Here is a 14,003-nt window from a genome sequence, read left to right on the forward strand (position 1 = left end):
GCTCTATAACATGCTGCCTTCAGATAGGACACTATGTACAATCTGCTCAGCTCATCCTGCTCTTTGTACATAGTGTCCTATCTGCCGGTAGCATGTAAAAGAGCAGGATGAGCTGAGCAGATTGTACATAGTGTCCTTTCTGCAGGCAGCATGTTATAGAGCAGGATGAGCTGAGCATATTGTACATAGTGTCCTATCTGCCGGTAGCATGTAAATCTGCTCAGCTCATCCTGCTCTTTTACATGCTACCTGCCGACAGGACAATGGAGCACATTTATAAAATTGGTTGTGCCAGTTTCAGTTGCAGTTTGCACATAAATACTTGTGAAAACTGCTTGCACATGTACGTGTCTGCATGTAAAGGTCCATTTCTGTGCTGTTTTGCACTGGCGCCACATTTATGTCAAGTCTGATAGAAATATAGCGCGTGCCTGTTAAACTGAGTGCACCAAAAAAAACCTCAAAAACTAGTGAACTCAATTTAGGCATGATCGGTGCGTGAAGGGTGCTCCAGATTATTGAAGACTATGTGCCGGTGTTCAATAATCTGGCGCACTCTGCACATTAGAGAGGCAAATAATGCAGTTTTCCTCACAATTAAAAAATGTGTTCCACTAGCTGCCCATCCTGCTCTATACCATTCTGCCCATAACATGTCATTGGAACCATAGGGCTTATTTAGTACTCTGCATATGCTCTGATCAATCCAAGTATTACAACAAACTTGGCCCCAGACCAGATTCTTCTGTATGCAATATGCCATCAAGAATTGCATCATCCCAACAAAATATAGCCATAGCTTTAAACCTTAGAGGATCGGATTATCCAACATGTGTCAGCAGTGCATACATGCCCAATGACAACATATATATAAAAAATGTGTTAGATAGCATCAGCCTTGGAAATATTATACAAATCTAACCGTGCCATGAAATCTCCATGTGATAAGTATATCCCTATGAAACCAGCGGGGGGCAGCAGCCCCTCCAGTTATATAAGCATAGTACAGCATGGAGGATTAACCGTAGCAAAGATTTATTTTTTCTCTGTGCAAATAAACAAGATTAAAGGGCTTTTCGTACATATTACTTATAATATGACTGGGTGGGCAGGCCGTCCCAACCACAGCCGCATACCTGCTGCAGTATTAGTTCTAGGCTAATATTCACCCTTGGACTAACCCTTTAAGGCAATTCCTGAGCAGCCCATTATTGTGGCTAGTATTTTTTGAGTACTACTCCCTATGGTGACTGTTATTTTTAAAGAATATATATATATTTTTAAATAGAATTTTTTTTCTATATATTTTACTATGAAATTTTTCTTAGTTTGCAAAGCAACAGGCTGCAAAGTGCCCTATAGGCTCCCTGCACATGACCATAGTTTTTTTTGTGTGTGCTATCCGTTGTTACAACATGGACAAATTTATGTGGTTTTCATGAACCTGTGTGCATGCTGAATCTCAGAGCAGGTCCTCTTCCTGTGCTCGGGCAGTCTTTTCTATTATCGTGGGGGTGGTCCTCACCAGCCACAAACAACGGACCACACTTCAATTGTTTGTGGCCCAAGAATACATACTTTCCCATGCAGGTAGGCTAGTGGGCAACTTCATTTCTGCTCTTCCTGTGTTTCCTTACACAGCCCTGAATAGGTGTTTTATCCCTTCTGCCTGGCTAAATTCTTCTATACAGACAGTCTCCGGGTTACATACAAGATGGGTTCTGTAGGTTTGTTCTTAAGTTGAATTTGTATGCAAGTCGGAACTGTATACTTTATAATTGTAATCCCAGCCAGAACTTTTTTTGGTCTCTGTGACAATTGGATTTTAAAAATGTTGGATTGTCATAAGAACCAGGATTATCAATAAAGCTTCATTGCAGAAACCTTTAATAACTATTATAGCTGTTTATTGTAGCCTAGGGTTAAAGTACAGTAAATTATCAACATCCAGAGGTCCGTTTGTAACTAGGGGTCGTATGTAAGTCGGGTGTTCTTATGTAGGGGACCGCCTGTAATCCCTATTTTGGTTTAAGGTTTTCTATAATCCATATTTTCTAATAGAATTGTTTATCTCCCTCTGACTTTCTTTCACTGTCAGCTAAATGTAAAAAAAAACAAAAAACAAAAAAACACGCTGAGCAGGGAGATATAAACCGCTCTGTTATAAAATAGTGCTTATAGAATCGCTATACTATAGCTGGATTGATAGCAGGAAGGGCTAAAACTTACTACTCAGAGCTGTATTAAAAAGAGAATACGGTACAGGTAGATTATATCTATGTTATATTCCATTATTTAGCCCCACAGACACACAGTATAGGCTGGAATACAATCTTTATAGAGAGATTAGACCTGTAACTGTATAAAATAGTGTTTGACATTGCCTGATATCTTAATTAACTGACAGAGTAACTACTTCTTTGGCTCCATAACGCAAAATAGCCTCTTATTTTCTTCTTTCTTGAATGGCCTCTTATTGTTCGCAAATACTGTTATTTCCATGTTCCCCATATACATTCACCCAGTGGCGTAACTAGAAGCTGATGGGCCCCAGTGCAAAGTCTGTGCCAGGCCCCTGACTATAATGTATGGTTTATAGTAATAGTCTTCTCATATGGGAAAGTGACACCACAAGGGCCCCCTAAACCTCTTGGGCCCGGGTGCGACTGCACCCTCTGCACCCCCTCAAGTTACGCCCCTGTATTCACCCTATGGGTGCATTGGACATTTGCTCTGTGTAAGCACGAGGGGCACTTGGATGATACAGTGCATGGATAAAAGTTACCTTTGAATTGCATCGACTGTTCGGTAGAACTAACAATTACATACACGCATTCATTCAGCTCAGACAATATACTTGGAAATTTCCAAAACAAAAGCAATAACTTTTTAGTGAGTTGTAAGTGAAAGATCCCATCCACAGAGCCAGCGGAGGGCCCCACAACACAAATATGATGCAAGATGCGGAGCCTTGCACAAGCAAAGCGATCAATTCTCAGTGCACACATTACAAATTCCACCTGGTGATATGTAGGGTTGACTTCATGTACACCGGAGTTTCATCATTGTGAGTCAATGTAAGACCAGGTTGGGTCAATGTTGGTTTGATTGATTTTGATGGAACACTGATAAATGACAATACAGGCCGTCCCTGGGTTATGTACAGGATAGGTCCTTTAGGTCTGTACTTAAGTTGAATTTCAGTCGGACCTGGTATATTTTATAATTTTTAACTCTAGAAAAAACACATTTTTGTCCCTGTAACAATTACATTTCTAAATTTTTGAGCCGTCAACGGACCAAAGATTATCAACATAAGTTTATTACAGACATCTTAAAGCGGATCACTGCAGCCCGGGACTAAAGTTAAAAGGGCATCTACCATCAGGATGAATGACTGTATGCAAATGAGCCTGAGGGGCTCCAGGCTACATAGGTGTTCATGGAGCCTGGGGTCTTTCATCCTGGTGGTAGATGTCCATCCAGAGAACTTCACCAAAGGTCATAGTGGACAGTTGTGCGCGTCTGTAACTAGAGGTAGTCTGTAAGTCGGGTGTCCTTACGTCTCCATTCTAATTGTTCTGTAATTCTTTCAGCAAAGCCTTGTGGATAAAGTTTCCCGGAGGCAGAAGCCAGATATGAACATGCTGTTTCTTAATATCAAAGTCAGGAGGTTGCAACTGGTTAGCGATTCACTGGATGAGGTAAGACAATGGTTTAAAAGGGTGTGTAATGCTCAATATATTTCATGTTTTGGTTAGTCCATAAATCCTTTTTTTTATTTATAATCCTTTAGTTTTTCTTACCTGGCTCCCTGCCAGAATCCTGTGGTGAGTCCCGTGGGAGGAAAAGGAATAATTTCATATATAAATATTTGTCATATACCTCCTCCCTTGAGTGTAGCTCCTCACTCCATCCCCTCCCACATCCTCTAACTCCTCCCCTTTCCGTTTAGACTTACTGATCTCAGCTGCTGGTAGTTTTGCCATTTACCAACCTTGCTCAATTGAATCATAATACATGTTCAGTTAATTTGGAGGGGGCTGGAGGGGCTGTCCACAATTTTTTTTTTTTAATCTGCAGAAAATCGGAGAAGGCTTTATTGGTCCTTATACGTCTTGTGGGAACATATGTGTTCTATTTTAATATATGTAAATTAGGAATTAACCCTTTCATATGGAAATGCCATAAACATCTCTGGTCAGCATCACCCTGTAATACTCCTTATTTTGCTGATTTCCCAGCCGTGCAGGGTTCTCATTACTTAATCCATATGTCTGTACACTTTAGCACAGTCTATTGATAGTCTGCTAGTTCCTGAACGAGTTCAAACAAATGGAGATTGATAATGTGCCAGTTTTCCATATCAACACGTACGGGTTTATCTTTATACACAGACATGTAAGTTTGGGTCAGAGTTTGATTGCGCTGGACAATTTTTATCGCTTTTACTCTACATTTTGGCAATCATTTATCCTGATTAAATAGTCCTGTAAAATAGGTTTTCTTTTTGATGAAATGAAGTTAAACACAGCACAATTTTTTTTTCTTCTATTTCCACAGCTCACAAGAAAAAGAGCTGACCTGAAGAAGAAGTTGAAGGTTACCTTTGTAGGAGAAGCTGGTCTGGACTTGGGTGGTCTGACAAAAGAGTGGTTTCTTTTGCTCATCAGACAGATTTTTCACCCCGACTATGGTAAGTGTAAGGGAGCCGGGATCGCACCAGGGCCCAAGAGGCTTAGGGGGCCAATAAGGTGTCACTTTCCCATATGAGAAGACTATTACTATGAACCACACATTATAGTCGGGGGCCTGGCACAGTCTTTGCACTGGGGCCCATCAGCTTCAAGTTAAGCCACTGCTCATATGCATGTTTGCTTGATTCTGCTGAGTATGCATATGTTCTAATAAAGACTTAAAGGAAATGTACCATCACAATCCATCATGATAAACCAGAGACACTTACCCATAGATCAAGGCACCGTGACTGTGGTGATCTCCTTATATTTGTTATCTATGGCCGCCTTCTTTCTAAAGTAACCATTATTATTATGCTAATGAGCCCGAGGGGCTATTGGGGGTGTTTCCTGAGCCTCTCAGTGATGTCTTTTCACTTGCTTTTACAATGAGCAGAGCAAGTCTCCCCTCCTCCTACACTTTCTGCTGCTTATAAATTACATAGGCAGAGTGTGGAGGGGGAGACATGTCCTGCTCATTGTAACACCCCGTTAATCTACAGCACAGAGGGGCTCTGGAAAACCCCATCAGGATCATTAGCATAATTTTAAAAGTGTATTTTAGAAGAAAGATAGATAACAAATACCAGGTGGTCCCCTACTTAAGGACACCCAACTTACAGACGACCTCTAGCTACAGATGGTCCTCTCTGCCCACTGTGGTGAAGTCTCTGGATGCTTTACTTTAGTCCCAGACTGCAATGATCAGCTGTAAGGTGTCTATAATGAAGCTTTATTGATAAACCTTGGTCCCATTACAGCAAAAATTTTAAATATCCAATTGTCACTGGGGCCAAAAAAAAATTTTGTCTGGATCTACAATTATAAAACCTACTTGTTCCGACTTGCATACAAATTCAACTTCAGAACAAACCTAAAGAACCTATCCTGTATGTAACCCATGGACTGCCTGTATCAGAATATTACCAGTCACAGTGCCTGGATCTATGATTAAGTGTCCCTGATGTATCATGATGGATTTTGATGGTAGATTTCCTTTAAAAATAAAAGACCCAACAGAATTTAACCTGTAGAGTCCCTGGCTAATCTGCCCCTGGTCTCAAATTAGAGACTACAACCAGTGAAACATTATATAACAAATATAGCAAAACACCCGTAGGTGAAAGTCCAGCTCGCGCTTAATTGATAGCCATTCCAAATCCTCTGGTCTTGGTCTTGGTGCACGTAGTGTGATCCAAACCGGGGAATCCAAGCAAAACTGAAGTATACAGTAATCTGCACTCACAAGAAGCCACCAGGATGGATAAAAAGCAGTCTTTTTTTTTATTTGAGCATCTCGGGAACAATACAACTTATGTGCGATATCGATAAAATAAAGAATACTGCTTTTTATCCATCCTGGTGGCTTCTCGTGATTGCCAAGTACCGTATACTTCTGTTTCACCAGTGTAACATTGTTTTCATGAAATGCAAGATTAGTCAGTTGTTCATCATATGAGCCGAGGACAGTCAGAGGCTCCACCATTGTTTGAGGGGTAAAAAAGGACCTGCAAGGGTCTTTGGCCCATATACCATGTGTTCATGTGGCATTTACCAGAGCAAAACTTAGCCTGTCAGTTCAGTGAATTTAGGTTCTGTCTGGTAAATTCCACACGGGCACAGAGCCACCTTGATGGACATCTACTTGCTTGGAGGCAATGGACCTTAAAGGACACCTGCCCCCAGTTTCTGAGTTACTATGCTCCATAGGGCGTCTATTCACGACTGTAGCAATATAGAGTTAGCCATAGCGCCTCAGATTGCCTTCCCGCCCATGCACTGTGCATAGACCAGGTGACGTCTGGGGACCGGTAGCAGAACCAGGGGGTGAATAAATTAGAAGATGAGGCGGAGGGCCCCAGACTGACTAGCATAATTTTTACACCTCTATACTGCTGAAATTGTGGCGTTGTAGAATTATAATAAAAGAAGTCCTGAGGAGAATAGTCCCTCAGGAACTGGTTAGTAGGACACATCTAGCACAGGTAAAACTGATGGTAGATGCCCTTAGAGGTGTCAGTAAACCTATAAAAACAGTTGACCAAATGCTGAATTGGCCAACAAGTTGGAATACAACAGAACCAATTCCTTCATTCTCCTGATTTTGGCTAGACCTAATGAGCTGACCCGCATGTATGTTAACCAAGAGAACCCCTTCTCACCACTGTAAGGAGAGGTGGCCCCACATGTATATATGTTGCTCTTCATGGCAAACATAAATGGCACATCCATATTGGAGATCACTATGTACTGTGATAAAACTTTCATGCTTTAGTTTCATAGTTTACAACCGCATAGAGGGAGTCGCTGACGCGTTTCGAGCAGTTAAGCTCTAAGTTTTAGAAACATTTATCACTTTTATGGGACTTTCAAGAGCAGATAAAACCCCCTGATTAGCTATTCCTGTAACTCCCAAAGAAGTGAGTGGAGAGACCAGCGCATGCGCAGCCACCTCACCAGGGACCCCACTCATTAACTTAGGACTGGGTCTCTGAGGTGGAACCTGCATCTATCAGACATGTCCCTGTTTATATGCTTCAAATGTCTAAGATGGGAATTTCCCCTAAAGGCACCGCTGTCTTATAAAAGTAGTTGGCAACTTTTGGACTGTTGTAGCTGACACCTTTAGCAAATGTCTTGTTTGGGTATTATGGGAACTTACAAGAGAATACTTCTCACATGAAGGTTTCATCATTGTGCTTCAGGGAACACTAGACTCTGGGAAAACAAGGTTAATTACAGTGAGCTGTTATGCGTTAATATATCTTGTATCAATATGGGTTCAGACGCTGGTATTGATCTTCGCTGAACAGGTTAATTAATTCTGCATCTGTATTCCCGCAGGTATGTTCACCTATCACAAAGACTCCAATTTCCACTGGTTCAGCAGTTTTAAGTGTGACAACTATTCTGAATTTCGTCTAGTCGGAACTGTATCCTTTAGACTGAAACAAGTTGCAGCACCTTGTCTATCTGTACCCAGTATGAACGTGCGGATGAAGTATAGAACATTAATAGATTAGTGGTTTTTGTTACCAGATATCAGGAAAATCCTACTTAAAGTAATTATACCAACAAAGGATAGTGGATAACAAGCTGATTGCTGAGAGTCCGACTGCTGGGACATCCACCGATCTCGAAAACAAGACCCACCGCAATCTGGAGAACAGGGTCCCCCCATTTCTCATTAATGGGTAAACGTATGCTTGTCCTGCCGATACATTCCGTTGTATGGGAGTGTCCGAAATCTCCAGCGCTCTCATAGACAGTGAATCAGACATTCCCATCCTATTGCATGGAGTGGCAAGATGCATGCTCATCCTGCCAGGACACCTGTTCTCCAGATTGATGGGGGTCCCGTTCTCTCGATCAGTGGAGGTGACAGTAGTCGGAGCCAAACCGGTCTGCTTGTTATCACCCTTCCTGTGGATGGGAGCGGTAAGAAACCCCCTTTTGAGAGAACCTCAAACGTTTCTACTCAACCCCAAACAGTACGTTATAGAACAGTGGTGGTGAACCTATGGCAGTGGTACCAGTAGTGGACCTCAATGCCGTCTCGTCCAGTTCTGCACCCAGCACAGAGTTCACCAGAGGGTACTCAAGACCTCCTCTTGGGTAGCCCCAGACTACTGGAGGAGCAAGAAGGTGTGAGCAGTGTTGGATTATCATTGGGGCTCCTGTTCAAGGGTACCCTCAATGGAAGCTACAATGATAATCAGAATTATTAGTGTCTTCAGGACCCCAATATGTTTGAAAGCTGTGGCAGAGCAGGGAGCAATAAGTTGCTGATTAAATTACTGTGTTGGGGATAGCACAGGTGTCTCAATGTTCTTCATGTGTTTTTTCTACATTGCTGGTGTGCCGTAAAAACGTTTGCAGTGATCTGTATGGCTTGTGTTTATACTTAACATTTTAAGTTGATGGGATTGGCTGTGTATAACAGCATTACTCTAGATATCCGCTTTCCACCCTGCTGCTACAAGAAGCTACTGAGTCCTCCTGTAGTGCCCTGTGACCAAAACATACCTGTAGGCATTGCATCTGTCACGCTGGAAGACTTGTATCAGATTATGCCTGTGAGTATAATTCGGGTAGTCGTACACTAGTAAAATATTTTATGCCCTCGAATGTCTATCCGCATTATGAATCATTATATTATACAAGGGTCCAGGAGCTCAGAATTGTGGTTCTGTATGAAGAGAGGATGCACTCAACAAAATATCATTTATGTTATAACGCTGTATTTTTTAACTCTAACCGCTAAGCCTAATAGTAGCCTGGCACGTGCCAAGTCTACAGAGGTTTTTCTTTAAAGCAAACACCTCACATTATTAGAAATGAAAACGCCATCATTACATCACTACAGCTTATCTCCTCCCCTCCCTGTACAATGACCTCTATATAGATAACACTGACCCATCATTACATCACTACAGACAATAGATTATGTCACAGCTTATCTCCTCCCCTCCCTGTACAATGACCTCTATATAGATAACACTGACCCATCATTACATCACTACAGACAATAGATTATGTCACAGCTTATCTCCTCCCCTCCCTGTACAATGACCTCTATATAGATAACACTGACCCATCATTACATCACTACTGACAATAGATGATGTCACAGCTTATCTCCTCCCCTCCCTGTACAATGACCTCTATATAGATAACACTGACCCATCATTACATCACTACTGACAATAGATGATGTCACAGCTTATCTCCTCCCCTCCCTGTACAATGACCTCTATATAGATAACACTGACCCATCATTACATCACTACTGACAATAGATGATGTCACAGCTTATCTCCTCCCCCTCCCTGTACAATGACCTCTATATAGATAACAATGACCCATCATTACATCACTACTGACAATAGATGATGTCACAGCTTATCTCCTCCCCCTCCTTATACAATGACCTCTATATAGATAACACTGACCCATCATTACATCACTACTGACAATATATGATGTCACAGCTTATCTCCTCCCCTCCCTGTACAATGACCTCTATATAGATAACACTGACCCATCATTACATCACTACTGACAATAGATGATGTCACAGCTTATCTCCTCCCCCTCCCTGTACAATGACCTCTATATAGATAACACTGACCCATCATTACATCACCACTGACAATAGATGTCACAGCTTATCTCCTCCCCCTCCCTGTACAATGACCTCTATATAGATAACACTGACCCATCATTACATCACTACTGACAATAGATGATGTCACAGCTTATCTCCTCCCCTCCCTGTACAATGACCTCTATATAGATAACACTGACCCATCATTACATCACCACTGACAATAGATGTCACAGCTTATCTCCTCCCCCTCCCTGTACAATGACCTCTATATAGATAACACTGACCCATCATTACATCACTACTGACAATAGATGATGTCACAGCTTATCTCCTCCCCCTCCCTGTACAATGACCTCTATAAATAATGCCTTTTGAAAATATTTGCCCCCCCACCCTGAACTTTTCATAATGATATAAAATTGTAATTGTTTGGTGAAGAAGCAACAACATGTGGGACACAATAGAGAAGTGGAACGAAATTTATTGGATATTTAAAACTTTTGTAAAAATAATAATAAACTCAAAAGTGGGACATGCAATATTATGCGGCCCCTTTACTTCCAGTGCAGCAAACTTTACTCCAGAACTTCAGTCTCTGATGTCTGAGGGCGCGGTCACACAGGATGTTTTGGCTGCGCTTGCAAGCGCAGACCAAACCACACCCACCGGGGCGGGCCGCGGCCCGATCGCATCGCATCGGCGTTTCTATGGTAGTATCATAGTTTATACGGTTGAAAAAAGACACTTGTCCATCAAGTTCAACCAATGAAGGGAAGGGATTGCATGAAGAAGGGATTTAGGGGAAATAATTCTATACGTTATTTAGGTGTAAAAAGGCATCTAGACCCTACTTGAAGCTCTCCGCTGTCCCTGCTGTGACCAGCGCCTGAGGCAGGCTATTCCACAGATTGACAGTTCTCATAGTAAAAAAGTCCTGTCGCCTCTGGTGATTAAACCTTGTTTTCTCCAGATGGAGACAGTGCCCCCTCGTCTTTTGATTTGATGTAAATCCATATTATTTGTATGGACCATTCATATATTTATATAAATTAATCATGTCCCCTCGTAGTCGTCTCTTTTCCAGGCTAAATAAATCTAGTTGTTTTAATCTTTCCTCATAACTGAGATCCTCCATACCCCTTATCATTTTTGTGCCTCTCTTTTGATGGACAGAACCAGGGAGTTCCTTACCTTGAAACTGTCCGTGAGCTGCTACTGCTTCGGGAGGACCACATTAGAAGTCTCTATCTTCAGGGAGATTGTTATTGTACATTATGGCTTCTGTGATCATGTTATATCATATATTATTTAAGATCACGTTTTATGATTGATCCTTGTGTTTAGGAACTTGCTCATGGATTGAATGAACTACTAACGTATGAAGGCAACGTGGAGGAAGACTTCTACTCCACATTCCAGGTCTGTATCAGAAGTCGTCTTCTTCCTCAGTCATACAGAAAAAGGGTGGAGATGAAATAAGTAACTAATGTTCACGCAGCGTTTTTTAGCATTGAATCTGCTTATTATTCATTTCAATAGGCGACAGAGCGAGACACTTATTATCCTCTGCCTGTCTTGTGGAGGATTTAAAGTTAGGTGCCCACCCAAAATTAGATAGGCTTCAATCTATGTGGCTAACCACGATATGTACCAAGGGATGTTCTGCCGCAAAATCTGACTCAAAATAATGTGTTAACCTGTTCATAATGAGGGAATTAAAATACATTTTAGAAAAGCTATAGTGCGACTTGTTATTAAAGCAGATCATTATCTGCTCATTTTGGGCTTAGTGATCATGACCATATGCAGTGATTGGTAGGCTTCCCTGTATGAGTAGCTTTGAAAGTACCCATGTAATTTGCTTTATTCTTTGCACAAATATTCCAATAAAAACTATATTTAACTACTTCAATTACTATTCAACTAATACTGCATAACGCCCTGCTTGCAGATGGAACTCTATATGCAATCTGATCAGACTCTCCTGCTCTATAACATGCTGCAGATAGGATACGATGTACAATCTGCTCAGACCCTCCTGCTTTATAACATGCTGCAGATAGGACACTATGTACAATCTGCTCAGACCCTCCTGCTCTATAACATGCTGCAGATAGGACACTATGTGCAATCTGCTCAGACCCTCCTGCTCTATAACATGCTGCAGATAGGACACTATGTACAACCTGCTCAGACCCTCCTGCTCTATAACATGCTGCAGATAGGACACCATGTACAATCTGCTCAGACCCTCCTGCTCTATAACATGCTGCAGATTGGACACTATGTACAATCTGCTCAGACCCTCCTGCTCTATAACATGCTGCAGATAGGACACTATGTACAATCTGCTCAGACCCTCCTGCTTTATAACATGCTGCAGATTGGACACTATGTACAATCTGCTCAGACCCTCCTGCTTTATAACATGCTGCAGATTGGACACTATGTACAATCTGCTCAGACCCTCCTGCTTTATAACATGCTGCAGATTGGACACTATGTACAATCTGCTCAGACCCTCCTGCTTTATAACATGCTGCAGATTGTACATAGTGTCCTATCTGCTCAGCTCCTCTTGCTCTATGACATTTGAACGATCAGCTTAGCTCCTCTTGCTCTATGACATGCTGCCTTACAGATAGGACACTTTGGATGATCAGCACTATAACATGCTCTATAACATGCTGTCTGCAGATCAAACCACATTTTCAGCATGGCAAATGTATGTCAATGACAATATGAGAGCTATATTCCTGTAGACAGATTTTTATATTACTTTCAAAACTTACACAGGCCACATAGACATGAATATTTAATCTTTACATTTCTACTTTTAGGTGTTTCAAGAAGAATTTGGTGTCATTAAATCCTATAACCTTAAACCTGGAGGCGATAAAATCCCAGTCACCAATCAGAACAGGAAAGGTAATTTCTGTAGACTAAATCCTATAAGGATACATTATAACAATGGTATTCCTAATAAAGGATGTGCTTCCCTTTCAGAGTATGTCCAACTTTATGTAGATTTCCTGCTGAATAAATCCATTTACAAGCAGTTCTCGGCGTTCTACTATGGGTTTCACAGCGTCTGTTCATCTAATGCTCTGATGGTAAGACCACAAATACTACAATGCGTTCATTTCTGCTTTTAACTATAAGGAACATAGGGTCCCCATTCAGGAATGATGCAGTGATCCACTTTGCTGGCTGTGTTTTAGGGCGCGTTCACACGTTGCGTTTTGACCTGCGTTTTCATTGCGTTTGAAACGCATATACAACAGCTGAGGAGGGGTGATTTGCCTAATTACATCACTGTTAACATTTCCGTTTACAAAATGCATCGTAAACGCGATCTTAACGCATGTGTTAACAAGTGTCTGAACACTGCATTTTCGAGTTTCCCGACTTTTTCCGTTTTGCGCTGAATTGCCCCGGGTTTTTGGTGCACGTGATGGGATTGTGGCGTATTGGCGCCGACTTTCATGTGACACAAAGGCCGGGGGGGGGGGGGGGAATCGGGGGTGTGGCCGTCGGACAACCCGACTGATTCGGACAAACCACGAAATTTAAAAACAAAATTTTGTCGCAAGATCAGCACCCACATGCACCGGGAAGAAGAAGGTGAACTCTGGCGAACCTCAGCGGGGGAAGTGACACATGCTGGAAATTGGACGCACGATCTTAGTGAATCGCAGCAGCTCCGAATCCTCGTCGGACATTCCGGATCGGCGGCGTCAACGAAGGGGTAAGTAAATGTGCCCCATTGGGTCTTTAAAATTAGCCTAAAAGTCATATTCATGATCGTCATGGCGGCTGTTGTAAAAAACTGCTGTCTTTATGTGTTATCCCTTTAAAGTCCAGCACGTGAGTAGTATGATGCACCTTGCATAGTTTGCATACTAAAGATCTATCCCCAAGATATGTCACCAGTTTCCTCAAACTGATTGGCTGTGCCAGAAGCTATAAAGATGATGGAGACAGTAGCAGTATAGCAGGGGATATTCCCATTTCAATAAATAAATATCATTGTTTGTATAAAGAAAATTTACACAATCTTTCAATATACTTTCTATACCAAATCCTCATGATTTTCTAGATCTCTGCTTGCTGTCCTTCCATAGAAAGCTTCTATGTTACTTCCAGTGGACAGTAAT

At 41.7% G+C, this 14,003-nt stretch overlaps 1 protein-coding gene and 1 long non-coding RNA gene across 3 annotated transcripts in view; one reads left to right on the forward strand and one right to left on the reverse strand.

The window, feature by feature from the left end:
• HECTD2 (HECT domain E3 ubiquitin protein ligase 2) overlaps positions 1–14,003 on the forward strand; it is an 88,399-nt gene that overhangs the window by 61,092 nt on the left and 13,304 nt on the right. For both annotated transcript variants that reach the window (XR_011850644.1, XM_072129920.1), the window contains exons 12-18: positions 3,597–3,704; positions 4,564–4,696; positions 7,581–7,669; positions 8,654–8,812; positions 11,191–11,265; positions 12,687–12,774; positions 12,853–12,959. Coding sequence is in view for 1 of the 2 variants with exons in the window: in XM_072129920.1 (XP_071986021.1) it covers positions 3,597–3,704; positions 4,564–4,696; positions 7,581–7,669; positions 8,654–8,812; positions 11,191–11,265; positions 12,687–12,774; positions 12,853–12,959 (759 nt within the window). In the remaining variant the exon portion in view is untranslated. The remainder of the gene's footprint in view (positions 1–3,596; positions 3,705–4,563; positions 4,697–7,580; positions 7,670–8,653; positions 8,813–11,190; positions 11,266–12,686; positions 12,775–12,852; positions 12,960–14,003) is intronic.
• The window catches only part of LOC140105823 (uncharacterized), a 168,059-nt gene that overhangs the window by 3,686 nt on the left and 150,370 nt on the right, over positions 1–14,003 (reverse strand). The window lies entirely within an intron of this gene.

This window comes from Engystomops pustulosus, chromosome 11 (genome assembly GCF_040894005.1).
Source record: "Engystomops pustulosus chromosome 11, aEngPut4.maternal, whole genome shotgun sequence".
Lineage (NCBI taxonomy): Eukaryota > Metazoa > Chordata > Amphibia > Anura > Leptodactylidae > Engystomops > Engystomops pustulosus.